The sequence below is a fragment of the Varroa jacobsoni genome, unplaced genomic scaffold (assembly GCF_002532875.2).
Source record: "Varroa jacobsoni isolate VJ856 unplaced genomic scaffold, vjacob_1.0 scaffold_1064, whole genome shotgun sequence".
NCBI classification, from domain to species: Eukaryota; Metazoa; Arthropoda; class Arachnida; order Mesostigmata; family Varroidae; genus Varroa; species Varroa jacobsoni.
Genome location: NW_019213966.1, coordinates 1 through 25087, shown reverse-complemented (window position 1 = coordinate 25087; position 25087 = coordinate 1). Strand labels below are relative to the sequence as shown.

The following is a 25087-nucleotide window of genomic DNA, read 5'->3' as shown; positions in this document are numbered from 1 at the left end:
GTACTATATATATATGCGATTCGGCAAACTGCTTCTGAAAGCACGATTAATGTTTGGTCCGTTCCTGAACTTATTTAGTGGCGTCTTTCTCAGGGCTGCCTCCATTGAACCACGCGCGCCACCTTACAGAGTTCAGTGTGCATGTTGTACGATATCCCCCGTTAAAGGAGGTGCCTCTCGGCAATCCCCACAAAAATAATTCGAATAGCTAAAAGGTGACCTGTTCATAAATGAAGACTTAATCGAAAGCAAATACTTTGCGCAATTAAAAAAGGGGCTTCATTGTTACTTCTGAAGTGTAACTCACTTGAAGCAATAATAGTAACATATTTGTACAGCTGATTGGCTGCATACTAACGTATTCACCCGCCTACGTGGAACATATTTAATCCCTCTTTCAGCCTTGCAGTCTCGAGCCGGACTAGTTTATGCACCCGTATGCCTGCATTTTTGCTTATTAAGTACGACAGATTCTTAGTTCATTTCATATCTATTGCCTAATCTGTGTATCTCAGGGCTACCTCTAGTTTTGCGACCAGTGATTTATTTGTTAGAGCCACCTTCTCCGTGACCAATCCTTTTTAATAGTGTAAAAACTTAAAAAATGATTATTCCATACGGCAATGTTATGTATATGTCCGTATCATTTCATTTGCTTGTTAAGTGGGAATAATAATGGCGTAAAAACCAAACAAAGATTCGCAAGGCTTTCGATGCGCATAGACTAGTTGTAGACATCGATTTATAATCTATACCTAAACTTTTTCAATGTCGATGGCTACATTTTATTTAGTGGCTTTTTGATACCGCACACCTCCTCCCTGACCGCTTTTCGTCCGCCAGGAACGGGATAGGGGTAGGACAGTGCGTTTGTACGGCCCGATTGAAATATTTATGTCGTCGCCGAACCCAGCAAGTGAATGCAGTTCAGTTGCAGCAGTAACCTCCGCCTCTCCTGCTCCTTTCTTGCCCCTTTCCTTCTGCGCCCTCCTCTTTTTTTGTCCAGTAGCCTCTGTTCGCCTTTTCTATCTCGCCGCAGGCACCCTTTCCTGTCGGTTTCCTTCAGGTCGATCGGGCCCTTCTGGGTTCGCAGCCGAACTAGTCGCGGAACCTTAATCTGGGAACGGATGAAATGTGTTTCACGTTATCAAGGCAGTTAGTTGCTATTTTTGTAGGATATGCTAAACATAATCAAAACCTATTCCTATGTATTAGGACATACAAGTAATTTTAATAAACATGCTATTTCATGTTCATGGAAAATAAATAGCGACAAGCTGTACAAATGAACTGAAGAGATGAGCTGAATGATCGTGTTTATTTTATATTGGAAATGAGCGTCTGCTCAAAATGTGAAGCTTCGCTGTTAAGTGCTGGAAGAATGGAAACACTCTAGGGAAACACCTAACGGCTCCTTCAAACTGAAGACCTACCGACCAGCTCTGTGTAAGTAGTTACCATTAAGATAGACACTGTAAATGGGGCAAGTCCACTAATTTAGGAATAAATAGCATAGCTCATTTAGTTGTATTGTATTATCGCAGAGGCTTGGTTTTTTAAGCTCAATTAAGTTTCATGCAGGAACCCTGGAAAATTTGACAGTTCTGTTTGATTGTACTGTCTCGATACAGAATTCATCTTACAAGGATGCTATTGTTGTCTGCTAACGGATTATTGTTTTGCTCACCTTAGGCTGGGCTATCGCACTAGCATAAGTGTGAAAGGCGGAGGAAAAACGAGATCCGTAAGAATTTGCGGCGAACTTACGATTAGATGGCCTACGAGAATATAAGGCATAAAATTTCAAGCTGAAGGATCTCGTGCATGTCGCTTGCTTTAACATGGCGATTTTCCGATGTAAGTTTACTAAGACAAATTGTCCTAACGCCAAAAGAATGAAAAACCTTAGAGTTTAGTCAGTCGAGCTAAGTTAAGCGATACACGATAAGCGATTATGTCCATCGGATTACGGAACTATTCTACTGAAGGTTCTATAGAAGCAAAAAAGAATCACCGCATAACTCTATACTAAATCGTCCGAATGTTGGATTATTACTATTACTATACCACGATAATTTTTGAAACAAACACTTCGAGCCGTTTGGGATTCATTAGCATAAGTTGAATTGTCTATTCGTAATAATTAATTAAGCTCAAAGCAAAGATTGGTCAGATGCTAACAAACTAAATTCCTGTCAACAGAACAGCGCACCATAAAGCAACATACAAATATGGGCGAGCCGATACGCTCCAGTGTAAAGTCGCAGGTAGGCCGACTCGAGGCGCTTCCAAATGGGAAGAAGACTTCAAAAGCCCAGCAGAATAATTTGTCTCCGAGCGTCTCTCTGATTTCGCTTTTTCTTTGTGTAGGACTTGTCAAGGGAATTGCCCCTGATATAGTCAAAGCGGACCATGGTGGTATGTAGATACTGGATTCGATGCTTATAGTCTAGTTGCCAGATTCAAATATTTAGACAAGTAATCATCAAATTCAGTAATACTGCTTCAGGTTCAATCCCACTGAAGTACTACAAGCGCCCATATACGAATTATCGGTATCTTTAAGTTAATTGTTTGTCAAACCTCCGTACTTGTTTTTACTTTACAGGTTGCATCTGATCATTATTTAATCTTGAATCCCTTTATTGCGTCAGCATATATTTTTTCTTATCTATATGTACGTATACTGTTTTACTACCTATTCTAAGTCAGATTTAAATACTTAATGACAGTAGTACTCAGTGTTTATTTTAAAAGCTAATTCGATTAAAAAACTAGCTACGCTAGTTGTACACCACCAAAAAAGAGGTGGTCAAAATATACCAGGTTTTCCGTGCGTTTTGCAAAACACAAAATGGCAGCATAAATATATGTTTAAAATTTGTTTTAATTTGAATTCAGTTTCGGGCGTAGAATTTCCTCCTATCGAGGAGCTGTCATCACCAACCGACGCTGTAAACAAGTTAACCATCGCGTCACCCGAAACATCGTATCCGAAAGTTGTAATTTTCACGAACCAGCTGTACCGTCTACGATTATTAGGTCTCAACAACCCAATTCCAGGTTAGACGACAGTGAGTCTTTATTGATTCCACAAGAGAAGGCAACACAGAAAGTATTGATAGAGCAATATTCAGCAGCACCTAAATCTTATGTGGAAGCTTCAAACCCTATAACATACCATTGACTTTAACATACCTAAAACTCTGTTTCTACGGCAACGAACATTAACAAAGGTCAGACAAATATCATCATACAGAGTAAAGCGTATAGAGTAAACATAAGGTCATAACAAAACGCGGACTGCAGGAATGAAATAAACGGTTGAGCGAACGATCCAAAATAAATTACGGTTGAAGATTATGAATTTCTAATAATATCTAAGTTAAATAGTAAATACCGGGACCTCCGAGAATGTTTTGGGGCCTTTAAGGTGAGTACTAAATCTGGATAGCCGTTTGATTCTATCGTAACCTTGTAATATTGCGAGGAGTGAAGCTTCTTTATCTTATATCTTTTCTAATAGTTATTCAATGCTTAAATCGTTTATAAATTAAAAGATTTCTTTATATATTAAAATCTTTTTCTTACATTATTTGTAAAAATTGATCATATCGTTTGTTAGTTTAAATAGTGCAATGGTGACCGAAAGAAGACACCACTGGTAAACGTTTATTTAATTCTTTGAAGAATATTTTAGATTCCTTGAACCAGAGCTCAAGACTTCTTTCTTCTCAAATCTAATTTTATTTTTAAGCTAAATTTATTTTTGACATATTGAATTCATAAATATTCATCATAACATGCCAAAACCGTCATCGAGATAGAAATAACTTACTAACAGAGTGTCCACTTCGTGAACCGTCCGCTTTGTCCTTTAGCCTTTAATGTCAGTCACTAGAAAGAATGACCGGCGAGGTCGAATATTCCTGTCAAAAAAAAGTCGATTAAACTTGGGGATGGCTAATGATGTCACCTGAAGATCGTACACAGAGCTGTTGTGCTAAATATGGCAACACATTTTAGATTTTGGAATATGTTGTCAAGAACCACATAGTGTAATTACTAGATTTTGGGGATATCACGCTTTTATCCGGGTAATCATACTCCAACTGCTCAAACTCTCTCTAACAAATTTTCATGAAGTATCATTTGTCTCGAGGCTGTTACATGTTGTACATCTTGTATGTAATTGAGCATAATGATAACCAGAAAAGGTCGCAGACAATTTTCAATGGGCGCACGGATACCACGTAACCCTTATAATATTCCGACTATGGAGAAGCGTTTTTTTCCAGATTTGTCCCCACAATATGGACGCAATAGTAGAAAACAAAATACTTTCTCATGATGCCTCTTGAGGTAGACGAAAGTATCCGGGGTACGCGTGTAGGTATTTCCCTGGTTGCTCAGAGTTGAATTTTATGTGTATTACAATTAACAACCAATGAAGTAATAAACGCTTTGTTATACAGGCGCAACCTTTTCACATGTGGCTTCAGTTGTTGGCTATCCGGATTTGCCGAGGTGGACATTTCTACGACCTCATAAGGAAGACCTCCTCCTTTATGGGAGTCAACCAAACAGCGGGCTTGTTAATATTCAGGTAATTCGAGGCATTTGGTGGAATATTGAAGCTTTATTCAAACGTAACAATTGATTACAACTGTGGCAACAATAATTTGTTGTTAGGCGCATTTTTCTGGGTATGCCGTTCACCTCATTATTTCCCTTAAATATATTCAGTAAAAATAATGATCCGTAGCAACTAGTAGTTTTTCAAAAATTAAAAAAAATTCTAACACTTTGTTGATATCAGCGTCGCTTCTTGTTAAAAAGAAAAACAGCACTCATAAGACCACTCGTTGTGCACAATGTATTTTTGACGTCTAAAGTAGGAAGTGCTATGCTTCTCATATATGTGTAACATAAACAATTGTTTATCGATTGTGAATTAAATTATATGTTAATTGTGAATTTTTCATTCTACTGTTCACGTAATTAACTTAGATTATGTCAATGGGTAGTTGGTACGCGCCTGACTTTGTCAGCCACTAAAATGCTTCAAAAGTTTTTTATCACTATTATCAATGTATCGGGACCCTTTTGTAACCTATTTATGTTATCAATTGGCAAAACATGCTTGGATTATATTTAAAACAAATTTAAGCAATTTCAGAAAAAGATCTTAACGTACTAACGGCACTAGTAAATGCTAAATAACTCATTTCTATAATTTAATTTGCGCTTTCCTTTATTAGATAATCAGCACGGATCAACAGACATTTTATGTCAACATTCGTCAGCTACAGCTTCAGGTAAATTCATCATAACGAAAAGTCAATGTTAAAGGCCCCCTTTTTAAAAGTATACCATATTTATTTCGCAACATTTCATATTTCTGGCAGAGTCAATAACCATTCTATTGTTAGACTATAGAATTCATTTTATCATTTGTTAAGTAGTCCAGTACATATACATACATACACACACACACACACATATATATACAAAACAAATTTTTAGAATGCAAAAACTCAATTACTGTATTATAGTCTATTCAACACTATGCTATATTTGAGTAGAAGACGTTAAAGGGCGTAATTTTTATTTGAGCTCGCCAAAGCTGCTATAATAAAAATAGTTTGGCAAAACATCCAATAGCGTATATCTTTAGAGTACAGCAGACTGGCCTATTCTAGCTAGTTATTGCTTAAGACAGCCAGATGTAACGTTTTCAGTACATCAGGGGGCAAAGGGAATTTAGCGAAAATTCAGCCTTTTCTTATTCTAAGTTAGTGTCTTCAGACCACTACAAATCAATCTAAGCAGAGCATGCGCACATATCGACATCTGCATTTCCCGATCCAGCCAACATGCTTCAGTCTATGGACCTACTAAACAACATCGCAACCCGATAATCATTCTAGATAGAAAGCATATAGGACGCACATAATATAATGAAAAAAAAAAACAGGATTTGCCATTCATAAGTCGCAGAATACAGGAGGAATATTTACAGTGAATCAGTCAACTAAATCAACTGATCTATGGTTAATTTCATATATCCATGTCACGTAAAAATAGTTATGTTTGAGCCCCTTAAGGGACAATATTTGCCTCACTTAAATACTTGAACGAAGCATTTATCGATAGGTATTTTGAAGATTAACGCTGAGAATCTATAAAGTTGGCAAACCTTGAACATTCGAATTCATCTAATAATGTTTTTTTTTTTGTTTTGCTCTTTAGGTGGAACCGCGAGAAATTGCTGCGCCGTATGAAGTTGAGATGAAGATCATTAGTCATAATGTTGAAGACGTATTCGAAGAAGATATTTTACCTAAATTTGAAGGCGTACTAAGGGTAAGATCAAAGTTGGATCTTATTGACTAGGTTACAAGGGCTTGTCAGTCTTATCGTTGGTTTAAAGCTTGGAATCTTTAGCAATAAAAGTTTAGATTAACAAATATTAACATATTACTTTGCATATCAAACATTGTTAATGCGAGTGGGTACATACTTGAATATTCTAATCTATGACGAATTTTGCTGCAGGAACTGTGGAGTACCAGTTCTGTCGTCTTCATCTCTAAATTAGCATCGGTACTTGACGTCGGAGGTCGGAGGCCCCTTGATCCCCGAGATAAAGAGGGGTGTGTAGCTGGATCATAATTTTTGCGTCTACCACGTATTATACATTTGATTTATTATTAGCTGCAATTCCTGTCAAAAAATCGTGAACAAAATATATTATTAACTTTAGTTACCGAATTCATAAATTACGTACATAGCGGGTAGACCGTCTAAACTGAAGAGATTTTTGATGTGAAATTCCCATCTTTAAATGACAGTTTAGCCATTAGTTAAAGGACCACAAACGAAGCGTACTCCATAGACAATAAAAGTATCGCCGTCAGCGACACGTAAAGCCAGTATTAGCAGACTACCGGTGCTGTCAAAGAGTTTCACGCGTTGTAAATTCCTTCGGTTAATCGAAATCGAAGCCGTGGGCTTTCAAAAACGCTTTCAAAAAGATTAAGTAAATTTCTTAGCGCCAAAGTGAAAAATGATCTCAACGATTATAGTGCTATTCCATATCGCTCTACTGATTTAGCCGCTCGTTTTAAAACTGTGCATGTTGTAAACTCAGTATCAACCAATATGTCACCTTTACACAAGCTGCTAAGGGCGTAGCAGAATCTTGGCGAAAAAATTAAAAAACTTCTATAAAAAAGCCTCTCATTACGCTATATAAACTATAATAACACTGCCACGACCGAAGACCACACGTCTTTTAGAAACGAAAACTGGCTCAAAATAATACTTTTAGTCATTGGACCTCCCTTGATGGACAAACCTTTTAGTGGATTGGTTAGCCTGATTTAAATCCGTTGCTCGAGTGAACAAAACTCCAATGATCCCCAAGGTATCAATACCATATTACTCATAGTAAACTTTTAGCGAGGCTGTTTGAGAAATATTTATGAATCGTTATAAATACAGTGCAAAGGATTGTCGAGGCAAGTCGCAGATATTCATCCAAATTCCTCTGCCATAATATGAAAAAAAAATTACGCATTTTTAACAGAAAATGCGATTATAACGATTTCCATGCATAATATTTTTTTCAATATGGACGGCCCAGCTTGCTCGTATACCCATGAATCGTCGTAGCAAGCCCTGCTAGCTAAAGCACGAGCAACACATGAAACGAAAGAGAAACATGTCCTGGTAAAATATTAATCTATTAGGATCTTAATTTTGTGCGTATTGTAACTTACCATGCGCAATTTCGTCCTGTTATAGTTTTGTTCTCCGTGTAGCTGGAAGTGGAAACTTCTCTTCTGAGCTACGTACTCTTGAATTAGAAGTGCGACAGTTGCGTAACCGAATACCGTGTCCAAGGCATTACAAGAGGTAAGTTCGTACATCAGATGTTTAGAAGAAACGGTGATACCTCTGCGTTTACTATTATAGGTGGTGTAGATCAAATTTTTTTGGCAATTGTGTACAAAGCTTTAGCGCTTTCCTATAAGAGGGAAAAGTGGGCTAAGCTCTTTGGCGACAGGCTTGACAAAACGAACCTTTATGTGCTTGCAGTCATCTAATAAAACACTTACATATCGCACTGATGCACCTGGCTGGAAAGCCAACAAATGGAAGAAGAAACATGCATGTAGTTATTCAGGAGCTTCAGACTTACATTGCGGATCTGATACTGCGCAATATAAGCCTGATTTTCTGCGGACGACCGACGGAGGGCCAATTGTACTATGGGCCCTTCCCCTGGATGAGTCTTGTAGTAATACATGACGATTTACATCCGAGATGATTCAACATACAGGGAGTAGGGGCTGACATTCGGTGGCACGTTGAAGATCCTCAATAAAAAGCTCAATGGTCTAAAATGCACCAAAGGAATTCGGTGTTGGAAGTAATCATATTGATCTTCTGAAGGATTAAAAGTAGTATATACAACCCTTATACAACACTGTCATGATATTGATGAAACTAAATATGTTCGTTAATCTAAATCTTTCTAGGACATCTGCTGAATGGCGTTTTCGCAAGATTAACGTGCAAATAGACTGGTGCGGATTTCGACTTATTACGGTATGCAAATATTATTTAAAAGTATCGACGTAGTCTACTTTCGTTGCCAACCACACAATATAATTGGTCAAGTAGCACAGAGTTTTTCCGAGTCGATAAGCCTGGAATGAAATTTGATTTGATACAAGTGAAAATACATTCTACCTACTTCACCAATATTCATTTCGCGCTGGTGAATATGGTAGACTTTATCTTGCGATCGAGAGGAGACGTGAGGACGAAAATCTAAAGCTGTCAGAAAGTACGATATGGCGGTATCCTTTGAGAACATTGGAAAATACCAAGATAGCTTCTATAAATACTTCGACAAACAAAAAAATATCAGGATTAACATAGTCTACAACTGAAATTAAATTATGCCAACACAGATGTCGACCCCTTTTGCTTTATATCGATTATTAGAATGTGGGATCTCTCTCTCGAGGAAATACCGGTGACGGACCCAGCGGGTTGCTGTCAGCTTTAGATAATAACAGCTTTCCGTCAACCCGCTCGAGTGAGGTAGCTGCTGCTGCAGCCGCCAGTAATGTAGACGTTGAAGTTCAGTATCCATCTGCACCACGATCTCACGATGGATTAGATTCAGCTACACAGGACGGTAACGGCACTGCGAAAGGTGAATGGCACGGAACCGAAACAGCGGCACCAACTTTTGAAGGTCCATCGCTTCAAGATTTACCACGGAGGTAAGTTGTTAGTGACTGATAGCTATATTTTATATACTTAAAGTGGTAGTTTAAGTTATCGTTAAGAGCAGCTGAATTATTAAACTGGCACTGTTTTCGTCGAGCATATTCTACACCTTGTGTCATTGAAGGTACAAAACTGAAAACGTCGAAAAACAGTAGATAACTATTTCCTCATGAAATGATTACGCCTGTCATCATAAAAAAGCTGGCAGTGCTTTTGTTTATGTAATGTTTACTAACTGTGTAGATCTGCTGTAGACTGTACGGTCGGCAGACGTTTGCTTACTTCTAGATAAGTGTTTGGCTCTGCTAACTCTGGCTATGAGAAACGGCTTAAGAAGACTTCTTCAAAATTTCATCAAAAAGAAGTCATCAAATAAATGTAGATGGGCCCTTTCAGTTTATATACATTGCCTATATGATTCTAGTCGCTATCATTTTATGACTGGTTCTCGTTTAGGAGCTCATTTGAAGACATCGTTGTGTCATTAGCTCTTCCGTTAGCTATGTGTATTATACTCCTTGGGGGCCTCTCGGGCACTTCCATATGTCTTTACGCAAGTGACGAACCCTCTGGAAGCAATACAACGACAACGAGTGGCAGACGAGGCAATATAGAAGTGGAAGATACGAGAGGTCCACGCTCCTCATTTCGACCTGGAAAAAACTAAGTACTGATGGACACCGAAAGGAAGTCAAAATCTCGAAGCGAAAAACAACATCAGCTTTCTTCAATGCCATAAAACTTTCCACGGACACACCACAGACGAAAGCTCATATCATTAAAAATTAACGAACCATCGTCACCGTCTTAACGTATAGCGGTAATCGATTCTCATTCTGTGTGAGTAACTTTCAATATACTGGATTTCGACATTATAAGATAGACCTAGTTATTCACCTACATACTTTAAATGGATCTCAATTATAATATGTTTCAGTGACCAATCAGTCGACTAAGTATAACAATGTAAATATTCCCCTACTGCATCTGAGCGTTCATAACGAGGTAGTTGATATATAGTGTGCCACAAACAGTGGAACCGATTTCGAACATCAAGTGAAAATAAGAGCTGAAAATGAATATGGCGTTTTGGTCAGAACTGTGAGAATCCCATCTGCTATATATGACAGTGACCTGCCCGAGTTATAAGCTGAGGCAAGCTAATTACACAAAAATAAACAGTTATATAATTTAACTGTATTTTCGTATATTCTAAAATCATAAGCGGTTTTGATCTAGAAATGTTCCATAAATAAGGCGAACGACAAGTTGCGATACAGGTGTTTTAATACACACAAGCGTTAAGAAATATTATCAAACAGCAACGAACGTACCAAGATTTGACGCTTATTAAAAGTATAAATAAAATATACATAAACGATATACACTGAGTGATTGATAACAGATGACTGAGTGATTAGGGCTAAGTAAAAATCATTATCTGTCAACATACGCTTAGTGTTTATCCCACTTCAACGTAGGGGCAATACGTTCTAGTCAATGTACCCGTCTTTATAGATGCCCATTCGACCTGTCAAGGTTTCCGATTTGCTGTGCATGATTGCTTATAGTTTTTGCTACCTAATCAAATAGTGTATCGCTCATTATTAGTGCGCGACAACGCAAATTTATTTTTATTTAAGAACTTTATCGTCTCATTTATTTGTAGTTTCATTTATCACATTGCTTCACCTCGCTTTAACAATTCCATTATTTTGCTTTATCCGTAATAACCTTGCAGAACTGTAAGTCGTAAGTCGTGAAGACAATTATAGGGCTTAAGCAAGCGGAGGCAGCCCTTGGCCAGGGCAGCCCTGAAGTCTTCAGTTTTTCGTTTGCCACCCGTCATTTATTTTTCCACTTTGATGACTATGTTCAACATTCAAGTTGACTTATTTCCACATACACGATACACCTATTTTCACAGTTCGAGTCATGGAGAAATTACTATATACAACGTGATTTAATGACCGTATTTTTGGAATTCCCATTCGCGATTGTCTAGAGGACACACCTGTCGCGTCTTAAGCCACCTAGAAAAATGAAATTAATACAAAGAATGACTACTTTCCTATAAGAAGATGGAATCATTAACCGATATATGTACGTTTATGTTTAAGATCAAGGGTATCACTGAAAAAAGTTGAACTTGAATCGATTCAATGTAGCATGTTTGCGTCAGGGATCGCATATTCACATTCACACACACGCGTTTTAAATACTGCATAGATTACAAAGTACATAAAAATAAACTTTATTTTTACTTAATTTACTTAAACTTTAAGTACGTAAATTTTCTTGAAATTACTGTACAAAAGATCATAGCCCAAGCCGAAATATGGCTAAACACAAAAAGAAGTGGTAAAACCTGTATTTATAACCACCGCAAACTATCCAGCTTCAATACAATATTTAGTATATGATAGACATCGTATACTAATCTGCTTTTCCGACCTTTTTTATCGATCCTTAAAACAACGACACCGTTAAATAAATTGCCTGAGATGCACGTACAAATACTTTCGTACGCCCATAAAAATCGACGACACAGAACAACATCTAACGTCGTTACTACCATCAAAACGTATGGCATTGAAAAATGTGGTAATCATCAGATATAAATAAGCATAATGCGCTACCGAGAGATGCAGTGAAAGTGAAACGCGTGGTTGCAAACTCCCCAGGCTACGGTGCACTCTTCAGACGTTGCAGAGGCCTAAAATAGATAACATGAATAATAATAAAAATGAATGTTGCTATTGACTGTAGCAGTTTTAATACTGACGAATACGAGATAATGATTAACAGAGGTGAATTTCATTATAGTAGTATTTCAATGTAAATCAAGGTAAACAGATGAAACAACCTGTTGAAGCTGCACTATCCGGCTACTTCATTGGAAATATTAACTTGAATGTGTAAATGTCTCTGATAACCCTCTCTTTCACTATCTTTTTCCCTTCCTTTAAGTTACTTACATTTGATCATAACACGATAAGACTAACCTGATTGGCTTGGCATTCAATGCAGAGATCCATAATATGGTTTCTACAGATGGCACAGTTGTCAACAACGATGTCCCAAGCCCAGAGTGCTACAGCTGACCACTTTTTTACTTCAAAGCGCTTTTTACTTGATGCTCCGCCTGCGGGACCCTCCATTGCTCTACTTCCCGCCCCAACAGCAGCATCTACGTGGTAAAAAAGCAATAGTAATAATCAGTGTAAGTGAGTAATCTATTCGCAACTTCTCCACATATTGCGCGACTCTTACATAGGTATCAAACATAGGAAAAACAATTTTAGCCTAAGAATGGATACCGATCAGACTATTATTGTTGTTGTTATGAAGCCAACTGATGTTTCCATCGGTCTTACAAGAAAACTGCCTACAACGCTATTACACAATTCAACTAAGACGATGTTAACAACAATATATGTACTGATAACATAGATCATGGATCACTTAGTATATACAAGTAATATAGTGGATGCAACGCTGCTCCACCCAGCATCAGTCTCTACCCGCAAGAGCTAGTGAAAACCTGCCATAAACAACGACCATGAGGCAGGAGCATTTTCCGACCCGCAAATACGAAGAGAAAAATATTTTTGACCGCATTAACAGGTTACAAATTGCCTATGAACTGATTCCACTCACAGGACTGGAAACCCAACAATAAATCCCTACCAAAACTATTTTGTATGAATCGGATAACAGGATCAGTAGGCTCGGCTGAGTAGAGCTGTTTGCGGTTTAGAACATCAGCTATCCTACCCATACACGACTAGGTAAAGCATCTCGGTATGTTAGTGTTATCTCCCGAAACAAAAACACTTACCGGCTCCCTCAATTTGCTGCTCGTCAATGTCCATCATATTGGCGGTAAGTTTAATAGTGTAAACCAAAATGCACAACTGGAACGTGAACGCGTAAGACTGAAGTTGTAATTAAGATTCGCGAGTTCCTAGAAGCAACCTTTTGTCTTTGCCTGTCTGTCACAAGAGCGTACGCCAATGGCAATGAGACTGCAACAGAAAGAGCCACTATATGGGCAACGTAATACCCAGCCACTCAGTAGAAGGCAAGTCGCGTACCATGAACATGTAGTTTAATGCAGCTGCGCCGATTACTTGAAATTTGCCTGGTAGCCTTTAGTAGTTGCGCGTCTTGTCGACAACATCTGCTGTTCCTATCTGCGGGACCCTCTAGCAAGCATACTGGCTACTTGATATTTAAATTGATAGAAGTATGTTATATAGCCATGGAATATGCTCGTATGATGTATATATATATATATATATATATACATATATATAGGTATATATATGTCCAAAATTGGGAAATAATAATAGTATATCGAACTGTCTGGGTTTCTCTGGTTGCCCTTTCCCTTTGCAGTATGGCTGCGCCCATGATCTGTTTCGTTCGAATGTCTTCTCTTAGAGAGGCAGTACCGCAGTACTTAAACAAAGAGGTCGTAGCGTATTCTCGGAAGACTTTCTTCTTCGTAACAATTGTTTTGACTTAGGTCGCCTTCTGTACATCTCCGAAACTATTTCCAAGTGCTAAGCGAATTTTTAGAGCTCCTAGTTATTTGCATAAAAGCCATAGTTTATTCTCCTCCGTATGCAGGCGGACATGGTTCGCGCGGTTGTCGGTGGTGTTCGGGCTGGCATTCGTTATCGCAGTAGTTCAGGATTTGGTATTCCTAAACTGGGCCCGCCGGAGGTAAAATTTGTGCCTGTTGACTATAAAGTTAAGCTATTAAATACTGAAAAATTGTTCGAGATATAATAGCTTAATCTGGTTCGATATGTTTAACGAATTAAAGTTATATTATCAAGGAGTGCAGAATCTCATAGCGTTGGCTTAAGTTGGTGGAAACGCAGCTTAAAGCAATTTTGACAGTTATTAGAATACTAAATGATAACACACGTACTGCGATAGCGCTTTATTGTTATAAACATTAACAACATTGTGTATTTAGAATAGGCTTTACAAGGGCCGTGGTAACTTTTGCACTTCTACATCAAATCCAATCGATAATCAAGCAAATTCAGCGTAGCGATACTTCCTCATTGCGACTCACGGTGGTGAGCCAATAAGATGTATAAATCTATTATTGCACGGAGAGAATACTTTGTCCTTTTGCAAAGCATGAGACATTTGAGTAGTTGAACCGATTCAAATATGAATATGTATGTTATGTGTGAAACCTCCTATATCATAATATATACGATGATGTACGATACCTTCGAAAACAGATTCAATTTAGCTGTGCCTTTGACTAATTCGGGAAGCCCAAGTGAGTTTGCTAATGTTGAACACAACATTATAACTGCTCTCTTTTAAGGGGCTACTGAAAGAAGCAACAGTAACTGAGGATAGAGCTTCAAACTCGGTCTGTGGCGAATAATAATAGAACCCAATGTGTGAACTGAGAAGGACTTGGAACAGCCTCCTACTATAAGATGTATTTTTTCTGTGTGTCGTATTGTCATTAGCTTCTTAAAAGTGCTCCTATTAAGACGGCGCCAGCAATGGCAGTAGAAGTATCACAGCTTGCCTGCAATGTTGAAGTACTTTTGACTGGTCCACTCTTTCGTAGAAATAGCAACGCAGATTATTGGTAGACAGTCACGGCAGAGTTATAGCATTCCAGAGAGAATGGCGAGAAATTGACTTGATGCTTTAGGTGTAACAAGTGCCTTCGTTTACTCATAGCAATTAGACTGGTGTAAATACAGAATATATAAATAACTTTCTTTATTCATAAAAATTGTGCAGTTATGTAAGTGAAAAAAATACACACCACGGAGACAAGGAATGGGGTGGCTAGGCTAGAAGATTTTTTCTTTAATAGATTGAACTTAAATAGGAAGAAAACTTGGTCATTTTTAGTATTCCGGCTTGTGCGTATATTTCTTATGAATATGGATAATTTATTTACTATACACGGCGTATATTAATAACTCACCTCAAACGTTCAGTATGTGTGTATATGCCACGTTTATTGACATACAAAATGCTTGCAGGTAACGCACATACTTCGCAAAAATGAACTTCTTCTCGACCTAAATGGGGGTCCAGTGAACCAACTGGCTCTTAATCAACTTCCCTCTAACAATCCCATCGAGGACAGGTACAGTGAGGTGTAGCAAAAATAATTTCGTGTTGCTTTTTAGCACTTTTTTTTTATTGTGTGGGGCTATTTTTATTGTGCGTTTTCAGAATCGCCTCTTCGAACATCAAGTACTAGGCCTCACTAGAAGGGGTCAGCCAGCGTGTGTCTTACCCGATTTAAGCTAGGGTTCATCTAAAGCCATGGTAACAATTTGCCAACGCTGAACTTTCAACTAGCGACGGCCGCATGTTTAATGTTACCAAGATGTGTTGCCTTATAATCTAGCATTTGTTGTAATAGCTTGAAAACTGGTTATCCTTATGTCAATAATATGATGGTCTATCAAACTGTAGAAGTTTCGTTGGTTTGGCACGTTACAAGTGTGACTCTGGGATCGCCTTCTCACGAACACAGTTCACAGACAATAGATACTTGATTATCAATGGTTTTGTGTGCGTTATCGTATCTTGTGAGTGATATATGTGCGTATATATTTATCGGTGTGCGTACGTATTTTCAGATTAATAGTTGCCCAAAATAAATTGACTACCGGGGCTACCTTTGGAGTTTTTGATGGTCATGGCGGTTCACGGATGGCGCAAGTACGTACTTGAATAGCCTAATTTGTTCGTATCTCGGCGTACAACAATTTACAATAGTTACCCCTCTTTAGTTTTTTATTTCCCTGTCATCATTATAATTGATCATTCAATATTATGTATGTCTAATACGATACGTTCAAATTCGTAGTTAGCAGACATATGCTTGGGATTTTAGGGTAGTCAACACAATGTCGTCTGTGCTAGCAAAATACAACAATTACCAGGCGACTGGAATCTCTCTTCTCTGATAAATATTTACATTTCATTTATTGAAACAGTCTTAGGGCCTCATTCATTATAGCAACGTCGTTATGGTTTAAGATACTTTTCCATTTATAAAATACTTGCGTATTTCCCTGTGGTCGAATTTTCGGTTATTCGATTAGACTTGGTCGAAGATCTATCTTCTAACCTGCTTAATTTTAAAAAACATTTTTTGACTAACAGATCTTACATCGTCTAACGGATCTAACTCTAGCGAATAAGCCACGTGAGAGAAAACCTTGCAGTCAAGCTTAAAGATGCTTTGCCCTACCCTCCATGCTGTGTGGGAGCATCGTTATGTGCATTAACATATAGTAAAATCCCTTTATGACTTCCTTAACCAGGGAAGGGCTTCTGAATAGGCTGCTTTGTGTAGTCGTCGTCGTCGTCGTCCCCCCAACTTGAATTAGTACATTCTGTTGCTTGCGGTACATTTGTATTCGAAAGGCGAACAGCATCCAGGGCCGCAGTTGATGGTTTGGTACTTAAATTGGATGTCTATTGTGTTTCCACTAGAATGATTACGGAGCAAAAAGCTGGTCAAGGTTCAGTACTCGGGTATTGAGACAGTCAAAATTTAGGTTAAAACTGTATCTGTACAGCTAATAAATGGTGATAAAAATGTATAATTATAAATGCTTACTCTATGCGATATTTCCACGCCATCTTCCAGGTGGTGTCGCAGCGGGCTCCCCACTATTTTGCATTATCAGTCCTTCCATCACAGCTTCTCGAAGACTATGTCAATTCAAAAAACCGACCGCAGCTAGTCAAAAGGATCTTTAGCATTGATGAGCTAAATGATTGGCAATATAACTGTCACCTGACTAGTTTGAAAAGGTATGTTGATTTATAACGAATTACACCAAAAAATTTGTTATTACCCTGCAAGTTATCGTATTTTGACTTGTAAGAATGATGACGGTCTTCATTCTAGTTATTTTTTGTCATTGATATAACACAGGTTTGCAGAAGAGATTCTCAATTCAACGGAGCATTTGACTACTTCGGAGCTTTTGTGCAAATCCTTTGAATTTCTGGATTCAGAGGTAAGTACAATATTAGCATAACTAGAGTCAAATATATTATCCAGCTGTGTTCGAAGCATACACGAGTGTGTATTGCCCTGGCAATATCTTAACGTTTTTATTCGTTACGAGCTCAAAATCATTGTTTAATAATTTAATTTCTACACAGTCAAAAAAGGTCACCATTACTTGAAAGCGTGTAAAAACAATGTTTGTCATAGGTGTCTTGGAAGTTATTTAAAAATACATCCTTTTGTATGGTTTCAATGGGAATTTGATTTAACGTTTACTGTGGTTATTGGCAGAACCAAAATTTTAATACAGTATTGTTTTTTTTTTTGTAGATTTCCTGCGAAATTCAAGAAAAAAGAGACGAGGAGGCTTTAACGTTAGCAGTTCAAGGTTGTGTTGCGACAGTACGTAAACATACAAAAATTACGTCATGAATAACTCAAAATCACGTATAAGTATGAATCAGCAAAACTGTGTTTTGTTCCAGTTAGTTTCCACTTGCAAAATGATTACGGCACATCGTTATCTATTTATTGCATACAACGAATCTATAGTCTGTCGTCACAATGTCTTTGCTCAAAACCTTTGTTTGAGTACCACGGAACAACCTTAACTATGTTACCATGAAAAAATTTTTCCATTATATGCTGATCTGTCCCAAGAGGTCATAATGTTCATGTATCTAATATATAGTGCTTCATTTAAATTATATTTACAGGTAGCTCACATAACAGATCAGCACCTTTATGTTATATCAACGGGGGACTGCCGTGCAGTGCTTGGTAGTTACATACATACATAGGTTTTCGTCTAAATTTATATTTCAGTTGTCAAACAGTTGCTTTTTTATGATTTTCTGAGGTTTACTAAAATGAGCAAACGACGACTGAAACATTGACGGGTAGAGCCAATAATGATGTGAATAGTCATTTCCTTTTTAGCAAACCTCTAATAATTCTTTGGCATAATTCTTCAGATTCCGTACGCAAATGAAATCCGCCTTGAAATAGTGCCCGTTCAGCCTTTTAGGTCTTTTTTATTAACGCCCTCATTATTCATTTTATCATTCGTATTACCTAGGACCTAATCAAAATCTATGTAAATGGCTCCATTTCAAATAAAAAAAGAGAGATAGGTATCAATAGCTGGATGCTCACTATGGCTTGGTCATTGCTCAACCCAGCATCTGAACCGTCAATAAAATTAACTAATTGAATTAAAAGAAGGTCAGTGTACGTATTGGTCATAAATATATATATTTATAATAATTTTTATATAAATATTATGTATTAGCGGAGAGAAACGAGGCAACGTTGACTATTCTGTGTTGTAATAAAACAAGATATTCGTACAAGTAATGTTAAATTAATTTAAATCAGATGTCCTAATCATCATGGATTAGACTAGATTAGGAAGCGACTATAGTTCTAAGCTTTAACAAATTAGTTAGATATTTTGTACTGTTGGCCTAGTTAGTCTAGAGGAGAAATCTTTATAATTTTAAGTCTAAAACTGAAACGATGCGGCTACGATGTTGTTGGGAAAGGTATGTGTGACGATACTGGACGATGGAGCGCTCGTGCGCTAAACAAAGAACATAATTGCGATAACGTCGAAGAACTTCAACGAATCATCGGAGAGCATCCAACTGGGGAGAAAAATACTATTATTAGGTAAGACTTATTTTAGGAAACGCATAGCTTGGCAATTTCCATTCTATCAAGCCATAATGTTAAAATACGTTCAAATAAATTAGCCTACTTACACTAAGTTATGCGTTTATGTCACGGACAAAAACAGCTCGAAAGGAACATTAAACATTATGGTCGCCTAGTTACTGGTTAGTAGAAGTAGACAGGTACATCAGTCGTAAAAAATATACAAATAAAATGAATTTGAGTAAAATTAATTTGATTTTTTATAGAGATTTTAATTAAGTAGTATTAATTAGTTAGTTACTAATTAATTATTACATATTAATTAGTACTAATTAATTAGTAGACTGGTCAAAATATAAATATTACGTATATATCGTTACAGAAACGAACGTCTATTGGGCAATCTGGCACCTCTGCGTGCTTTCGGTGATTTCCACTTCAAATGGAGCCGAGATGAACTAAATAAATTCTTGGTGCCTCTCTACGGAGACCGGTGAGCCGGTCTCACTTCTCTTTTACTTTCACATACGTTGTTTTTTACCCGTTTCGCTAGAATTTGTCATCCATGAATAAAGAATGTTCATTTCTAGTACTAAACAAACATTAACCTGTAAATCCACAAGCTTTCAAAGTGATTTCGATGATCGGTTTAACGTCAGCCTTAAAGTAATGCAATTTATGCATACGAACGTACTTGAAATTATTTTTTGCCTCGACATTTGCATATATATAGAGAAAAATTATGTACTCTTGCTTTAGAAAATCATTTTTCATACATGACTCGCAAACAATAGCACTTGCTTCAATTGGAATATAGCAGTAATGTTTTTCGGTTATGTGAGTGAACATTTGATAAGAGCTTCAAGTGCGAATAGCACGGTAACCATCAGGATATTTCAGAGTTATTCCTCATCATTACCTAACGCCACCATACCTCACGGCTAGGCCGGAGGTATCGCATCACATTCTTACGCCCAGGTGAGATTTTTACTTAATTTAATTTTCTCTTAAGATTAAAATAAAGGTTTGATGTTGTTACATTAACAGTTGCTTTGTCTTACATCTACCACGTTCACTTGCTTTGTTTCAGAGATAAATTCCTCGTCATCGCAACCGACGGTCTGTGGGAAATGCTCGGAACGCAAAAGGTGATTGCAACAAACTTGTATTCTCTGACCCACTTCCGAAATACTTATACTAATACCATATTACATTGATAAACTAGTAAGTACAATAGCACATCGATGTTCCATATCCATGATCTCGATAGGGTTAAGCGTGGGGACCTCAAAATTTGAGGTCTTTTGTCTTGATAGATAAACCTTTTGCGTCATCCACTTCTTTTCATATGATATAAAGAGAAAATCAAAAACCTTTAATTAGCAGACTTATTATGATTATCTGGTTTACTAGTAATAACATAACTGCAGGTCGAAAACATACGACGTTTACTTTCATTTAATGCTCCCTCGTAGGTGGTACAATTTATCGGTCAATTTATGCAGGGTATCGAGACAGCAAACCTTCTTCGGACGCCCGAAAATGCCACGCTGGGATCAATGCAGAGGCTTCTGTCGAAACGAAAAATGGGTAGGAACCCTCATTGTAACACGTGCTAGTTTAGAGACTATTATAATAGTTGCGGTTTTTGGGTAAATAGTGAAGGCATATGTGGAAGGACTGTCATTGGTCGTCATGGTAGAACCGTGCAAACGGTAATAAGGGAATTCACGATAGCAAAGCCATAGAAGGCTTAAAATTTAGTACATCTTAAACGAAACTTCGCATTCTCACGGTCAAAGCTCTCCAATACGACCGTTTAATTCCCGAAGTACAGTTAATCCGATTATGTAAATGGTTATGAATCTCAAATTTTAAGCATTTTAGGTGTAGATTAATCTGTGATCGATTCAGATAATGAGCGAATTTTATTTTTTAATGTAAAGATTTCATGGTAATCGCTCAAGAGTTCCGCATGTGGGCGGCTATTCAACAATTGTGTTCCATGCGGCACGATGGACAAATACGACAAGTTTTATTTTTAGGCGAAGCAAGTAAGGTAAGCATTTTTTACAGATCTCAGCCAGAAGCCAGTTGACACAAACGCTGCGACCCATCTGATTCGTCACGCGCTAGGAAGAAGCGAATACGGTTTAGATCATTCACGGCTAGCTGCGTATCTTGGACTTCCAGTTAAACTCGCCAGGTGTGAGAACTTTGAGGGCATAAGGCACCGTAGGCACACGTTATCTAGTCCGCTGCTGGCCAACGTTTAGTTTTGTATTTAACTTTCGGCCTTCATTACAGCAGGTCCGCTGAATTAGTCATCACGATTTAACTATTGCTACTGGCCACTATTTAAAGGCCTGGCCCAGAAGTTCGACTCTTATAGGTAATCCAAATCGACCATATGCTAGAATTACCTAACTAAAATATAATACAAATAAAGATAGGTTCTAAAGTGTTAAGCAAAACAGACAATAGGATTACCTACCAGTATGAGCTTTAGATTTTAAGTAATAGTTTATTTTATTGTTGAACCCAAAAAGGGGTTTCCAGATGAAATTCCGGTTTATCAAATGAAATGGTAAGCATATACCCAGTAAGCAGTTTGTTAGTGTTTTAACGTGCACTGGTTCACTAAGAAGTCATATCGCTCATGAGTGAATAGATGATTCGTGGAATTACCTATATCTCCGATCTGACTGTTTGTATGCTCATTGATTTTTGTGATTTGGTTTATTTCAGAAGCTACCGCGACGACATATCCATCCTTGTGATCTTTTTCAACCCTCAAAATTTAAAGGGTAGCTAAAGTACTGCGTTGCTACTTACTAGCTCCACTTCTCATCGGATCGTTAAGACCGAATCAAAAATTGGCAAACACGTCCTTTGAGCAAGGAAAGAGTACCGTGTTAATGGTGTGCGCACATTTTGGTTGATTTGACGGATTTGAATCAATCATCCATTATGAAAACCGTGTCAAAATTGCAGACATCGATTTACACTGGAGATACCCTTATGTGTTCTATTTCAGAGTCGCTCAAGATTTGCATGACACTCAATTTTGTTACTTAAAAACTCCATGATTTATAAATTAATGCCTACATGTGTTAAATCTTCTTCTGTAAATATTGATTGTACAATCTATACGAATAGCTTTTAAAGCAAAGCAGTAAATTACGTCTACGCGCTTCAAACATGAATACATGAGTTTTTTCTAATTATATATATACACTAATAATTTTTTTTTGTTAGCATATATATGAGAATGCACCTAGTCAAGCCAAATGTTATTTGTTTCTCAGCCGTCGATATTATTTGTCATTGAGCTAATTTATCATAAAGCTAGAAAAATAAAACCTCAGCACTATGCCATGTACCATTAATGATACGATTATTTTATTTCACATACGCTAAAAGATTACAGTGGAAGACGACATCTATTTTTTCCACATGCCGACATGAAATCCAAATGATTGCGTCTTATGGAAGCCTATATGCTCCTGTAGGTACGTGGTACCTTGCCAAAGTAACGCTCCTAATATTCTTGTCATTGCATACATTATTTTATTTTGTCATAATTGCACCCTTTAACCTAATCACAGTTTATTTTTGTTATTATTATTAAATGTACTGTATTAAAAAGCCTAGACAGCATTCGTTTAAGATTGATCTTAAGATTTGCTAAAATTTCAATATATGTTGACTATTTTTCTTTATGTCTTAACTTTGTTTTGTTTTCACTTTCGTTATTTTTGATATTTATTGACATAATATTTATGATAATATGTAAATGTTTACTCGGTTAAAAAGGACGCATAATGCTCACTTATTTGATCTTTTATTTATTTGTGCCTATACAGTGAGTTGTCAGCACTTGCTGTTTGATGTTAACAACATAAAGTATAAAAATATAAAATTTTAGTCTTTGAGAGGAATTCTACAATGCGATATCAAATCCGTGCTATACTGTTTATTGTTAAGTGAAAATAAAGGGGTATAGGAAAAGTCCTAGCTAGTGGACGGGGTTAAGTATGTTGAACTATGTTGGAATAATATAACCGACCTTATTATTAGTTATAGTTTCGACTTGTTTGTGCCCCGAAGGACGTCAAAAGGCTCGAATAAAGGACATAAAATTCCAAACATTTATTATTTCTCTCATTAGGTAATAATTGCTAAGAATATGATATTATTTGTGAGTATCACACGCTGACTGTCATATGCTTGTAAGTGGTCTAATCGTAAGTACTTAAGTGAAGCGTTAAATTTTCATCCTTCATTTGAACGTTTTTGGGTATTTTCGCTTTCGCCGCATTTACCGGTGTTGAGCGTATGTAATTATGTTTTGTAGCTAGCTAGTAAATGAATTAATATCAATTTTGATGTAAAGCGGTGATCGTTTCCTAATAGACAAGGAAAATGTCAGTTGTTGCTCCTTATTTTTAACTAACTGTAGATACATTTATTTATTTTATATTTATTTAACTGTAGTTTGCATTTATTGAGGCAAACGCAAATCATTTTCTAAGCTTCTCGATGTTAAGAGAGTCTTTTTGTCGACGTTGCTAAATATGGTGAAATTTTTATTAAATAATTTTAGATACTATCACTGTGTCCTGTTTTTTCCACTCCAACACGCCTAGTTTTGGGGCCAAAGCCTGTTTAGTTTTTAGACGTGCATAAAAAACTAATGTGATACTCTTATTTCTACTTTATTTTCCACAGTCTGAAAAACTCTAAAGTTACGTATATGGGCGTTCTGTAAATAGCTAATTATAAAATTCACTCGTTACCACGTGAACACAGATAGAACATTACATTTAAATCTTGTCTTTTGTTATTAATGTTGATGTTTGTTGTTTTACTATTACACGAAGCATCGCTATTTATTTTGCACCTCCAGTTGCACGTAGTAGAAATAGCCGTAAACAATGAAATATAATTAATACAAATAAAAAGGCCACTGAACTGACCCGAAAAAGCTTAAAAGTTGCATAAGAGCATCATTCCATAATGGTTGCAGCTGCTCAGTCTTACAATTACGGCCGGCCTCAGATTGCCACACAATACGATGGGCGAACTAAATAAAAGAAAGACCAAAAGGTTTCTGATGGAGGATGTTATGGGTTTTATGCTAGTTGATTCTTAGATGCAGTGAAGCACTACGAAGGCAAATTCATTATATATATAACCAGTGATCAAGTCAGCTAGTTATTTTCTTTCAGTCGCGTGAGCTTGATCAGTGGTCAAATGCACATCAGTCTGTTCCGGGTGTCCAAGAATACAAACGTGATGTCTTCCGATTATCGTCTACCTTTGGGGCCAACCGAATCAGTCATTCGTGTACTAATAACATGGTACGAAATTTAAAGCTTCGTTATTTACATCGTAGTAAGTTAAAATGAGTTCCGTAGTTCTCTTCTTCAAAGAGTTCCTTAAAGCTTTTGTTCACTAGCATGGCCTTACCAACCTACGGTTGGCACTAGTCGTTTGCATATATTGGTTGAAATCGGAGTATTTGAACAGCTTACAATAATCGTGATTGAGTAAACGAATTCACATGAGTCGATTTTTGATTTTTTCGTGCAAAGCACTACTTTCAAAGGAGCGAATTTCGGTAAATGTAGCGATATTATAGCCTTTCACACGTTTTTCCTGACTTCGCCTCTGCCTTTAAACACAATATGATTTTTCTTCACCTGTATTTTTTTCGCATCTATGCTGTTCACTGTTCACCAACGTCGGCTAAATTTCTGTCGCTTATACCTTAATAAAGGAAGCTGCTCGATTTGATGCTGAAAATTTATACACTATAAATCAATCGAAGCGTCGCTTCAAAGGCGCTGCGAATCGTATTAGCGTAGACGGAGTTCCTGCTACGTTTCGGCAATATTTATTGTTTAAAATTGCCCAAGATATACATATGTTATAAATAAAAATACAATGAATGTATGAGCTGATGGCCTTGATACACGGAAAACGCCTACAGCGGTGCCCCTATCCCACATCGATCGAAATAGAGTACTCACAATATATATATATATATATATATATATATTGTGAGTACTCTATTTCGATCGA

General features: G+C 37.1%; 3 protein-coding genes across 5 annotated transcripts; 2 read left to right on the top strand and 1 right to left on the bottom strand.

Annotated features, from left to right (window-relative positions):
- The first annotated feature begins 1044 nt into the window (after window positions 1–1044).
- Window positions 1045–10692, top strand: Scgalpha (sarcoglycan alpha). Its single transcript, XM_022843508.2, has 12 exons — window positions 1045–1446; window positions 1693–1857; window positions 2203–2418; window positions 2902–3063; window positions 4476–4606; window positions 5262–5318; window positions 6253–6366; window positions 6559–6656; window positions 7810–7920; window positions 8547–8616; window positions 9019–9302; window positions 9766–10692. The coding sequence occupies exons 3-12, from the start codon at window positions 2232–2234 to the stop codon at window positions 9974–9976; spliced, it is 1425 nt and encodes a 474-aa protein (XP_022699243.1). The 5' UTR covers window positions 1045–1446; window positions 1693–1857; window positions 2203–2231; the 3' UTR covers window positions 9977–10692.
- Window positions 10693–10910: 218 nt separating this feature from the next.
- Window positions 10911–13441, bottom strand: LOC111266216 (E3 ubiquitin-protein ligase RBX1). Of its 2 annotated transcripts, none has more exons than XM_022843514.2 (4): window positions 13151–13441; window positions 12315–12499; window positions 11949–12025; window positions 10911–11342 (listed from the first exon to the last, which is right to left on the bottom strand). In XM_022843514.2, exons 1-4 carry the CDS (start codon window positions 13185–13187, stop codon window positions 11273–11275), a joined length of 369 nt encoding a protein of 122 aa, XP_022699249.1. In that variant the 5' UTR covers window positions 13188–13441; the 3' UTR covers window positions 10911–11272. The 2 variants fall into 2 exon arrangements, with proteins under 2 accessions (XP_022699249.1, XP_022699248.1); XM_022843513.2 differs by lacking the exon at window positions 13151–13441 and adding an exon at window positions 13000–13129.
- Window positions 13442–13732: 291 nt separating this feature from the next.
- Pdp (pyruvate dehydrogenase [acetyl-transferring]-phosphatase 1-like protein, mitochondrial) lies at window positions 13733–22206 on the top strand. 2 transcript variants are annotated; one of them, XM_022843510.2, is made up of 14 exons: window positions 13733–14040; window positions 15348–15454; window positions 15957–16038; window positions 16976–17142; window positions 17267–17351; window positions 17675–17746; window positions 18061–18124; window positions 18889–19015; window positions 19383–19493; window positions 19901–19978; window positions 20091–20148; window positions 20476–20590; window positions 21077–21206; window positions 21749–22206. In XM_022843510.2, the coding sequence occupies exons 1-14, from the start codon at window positions 13939–13941 to the stop codon at window positions 21813–21815; spliced, it is 1365 nt and encodes a 454-aa protein (XP_022699245.1). In that variant the 5' UTR covers window positions 13733–13938; the 3' UTR covers window positions 21816–22206. The 2 variants fall into 2 exon arrangements, with proteins under 2 accessions (XP_022699245.1, XP_022699246.1); XM_022843511.2 differs by lacking the exon at window positions 19901–19978.
- The last annotated feature ends 2881 nt before the right edge of the window (window positions 22207–25087 follow it).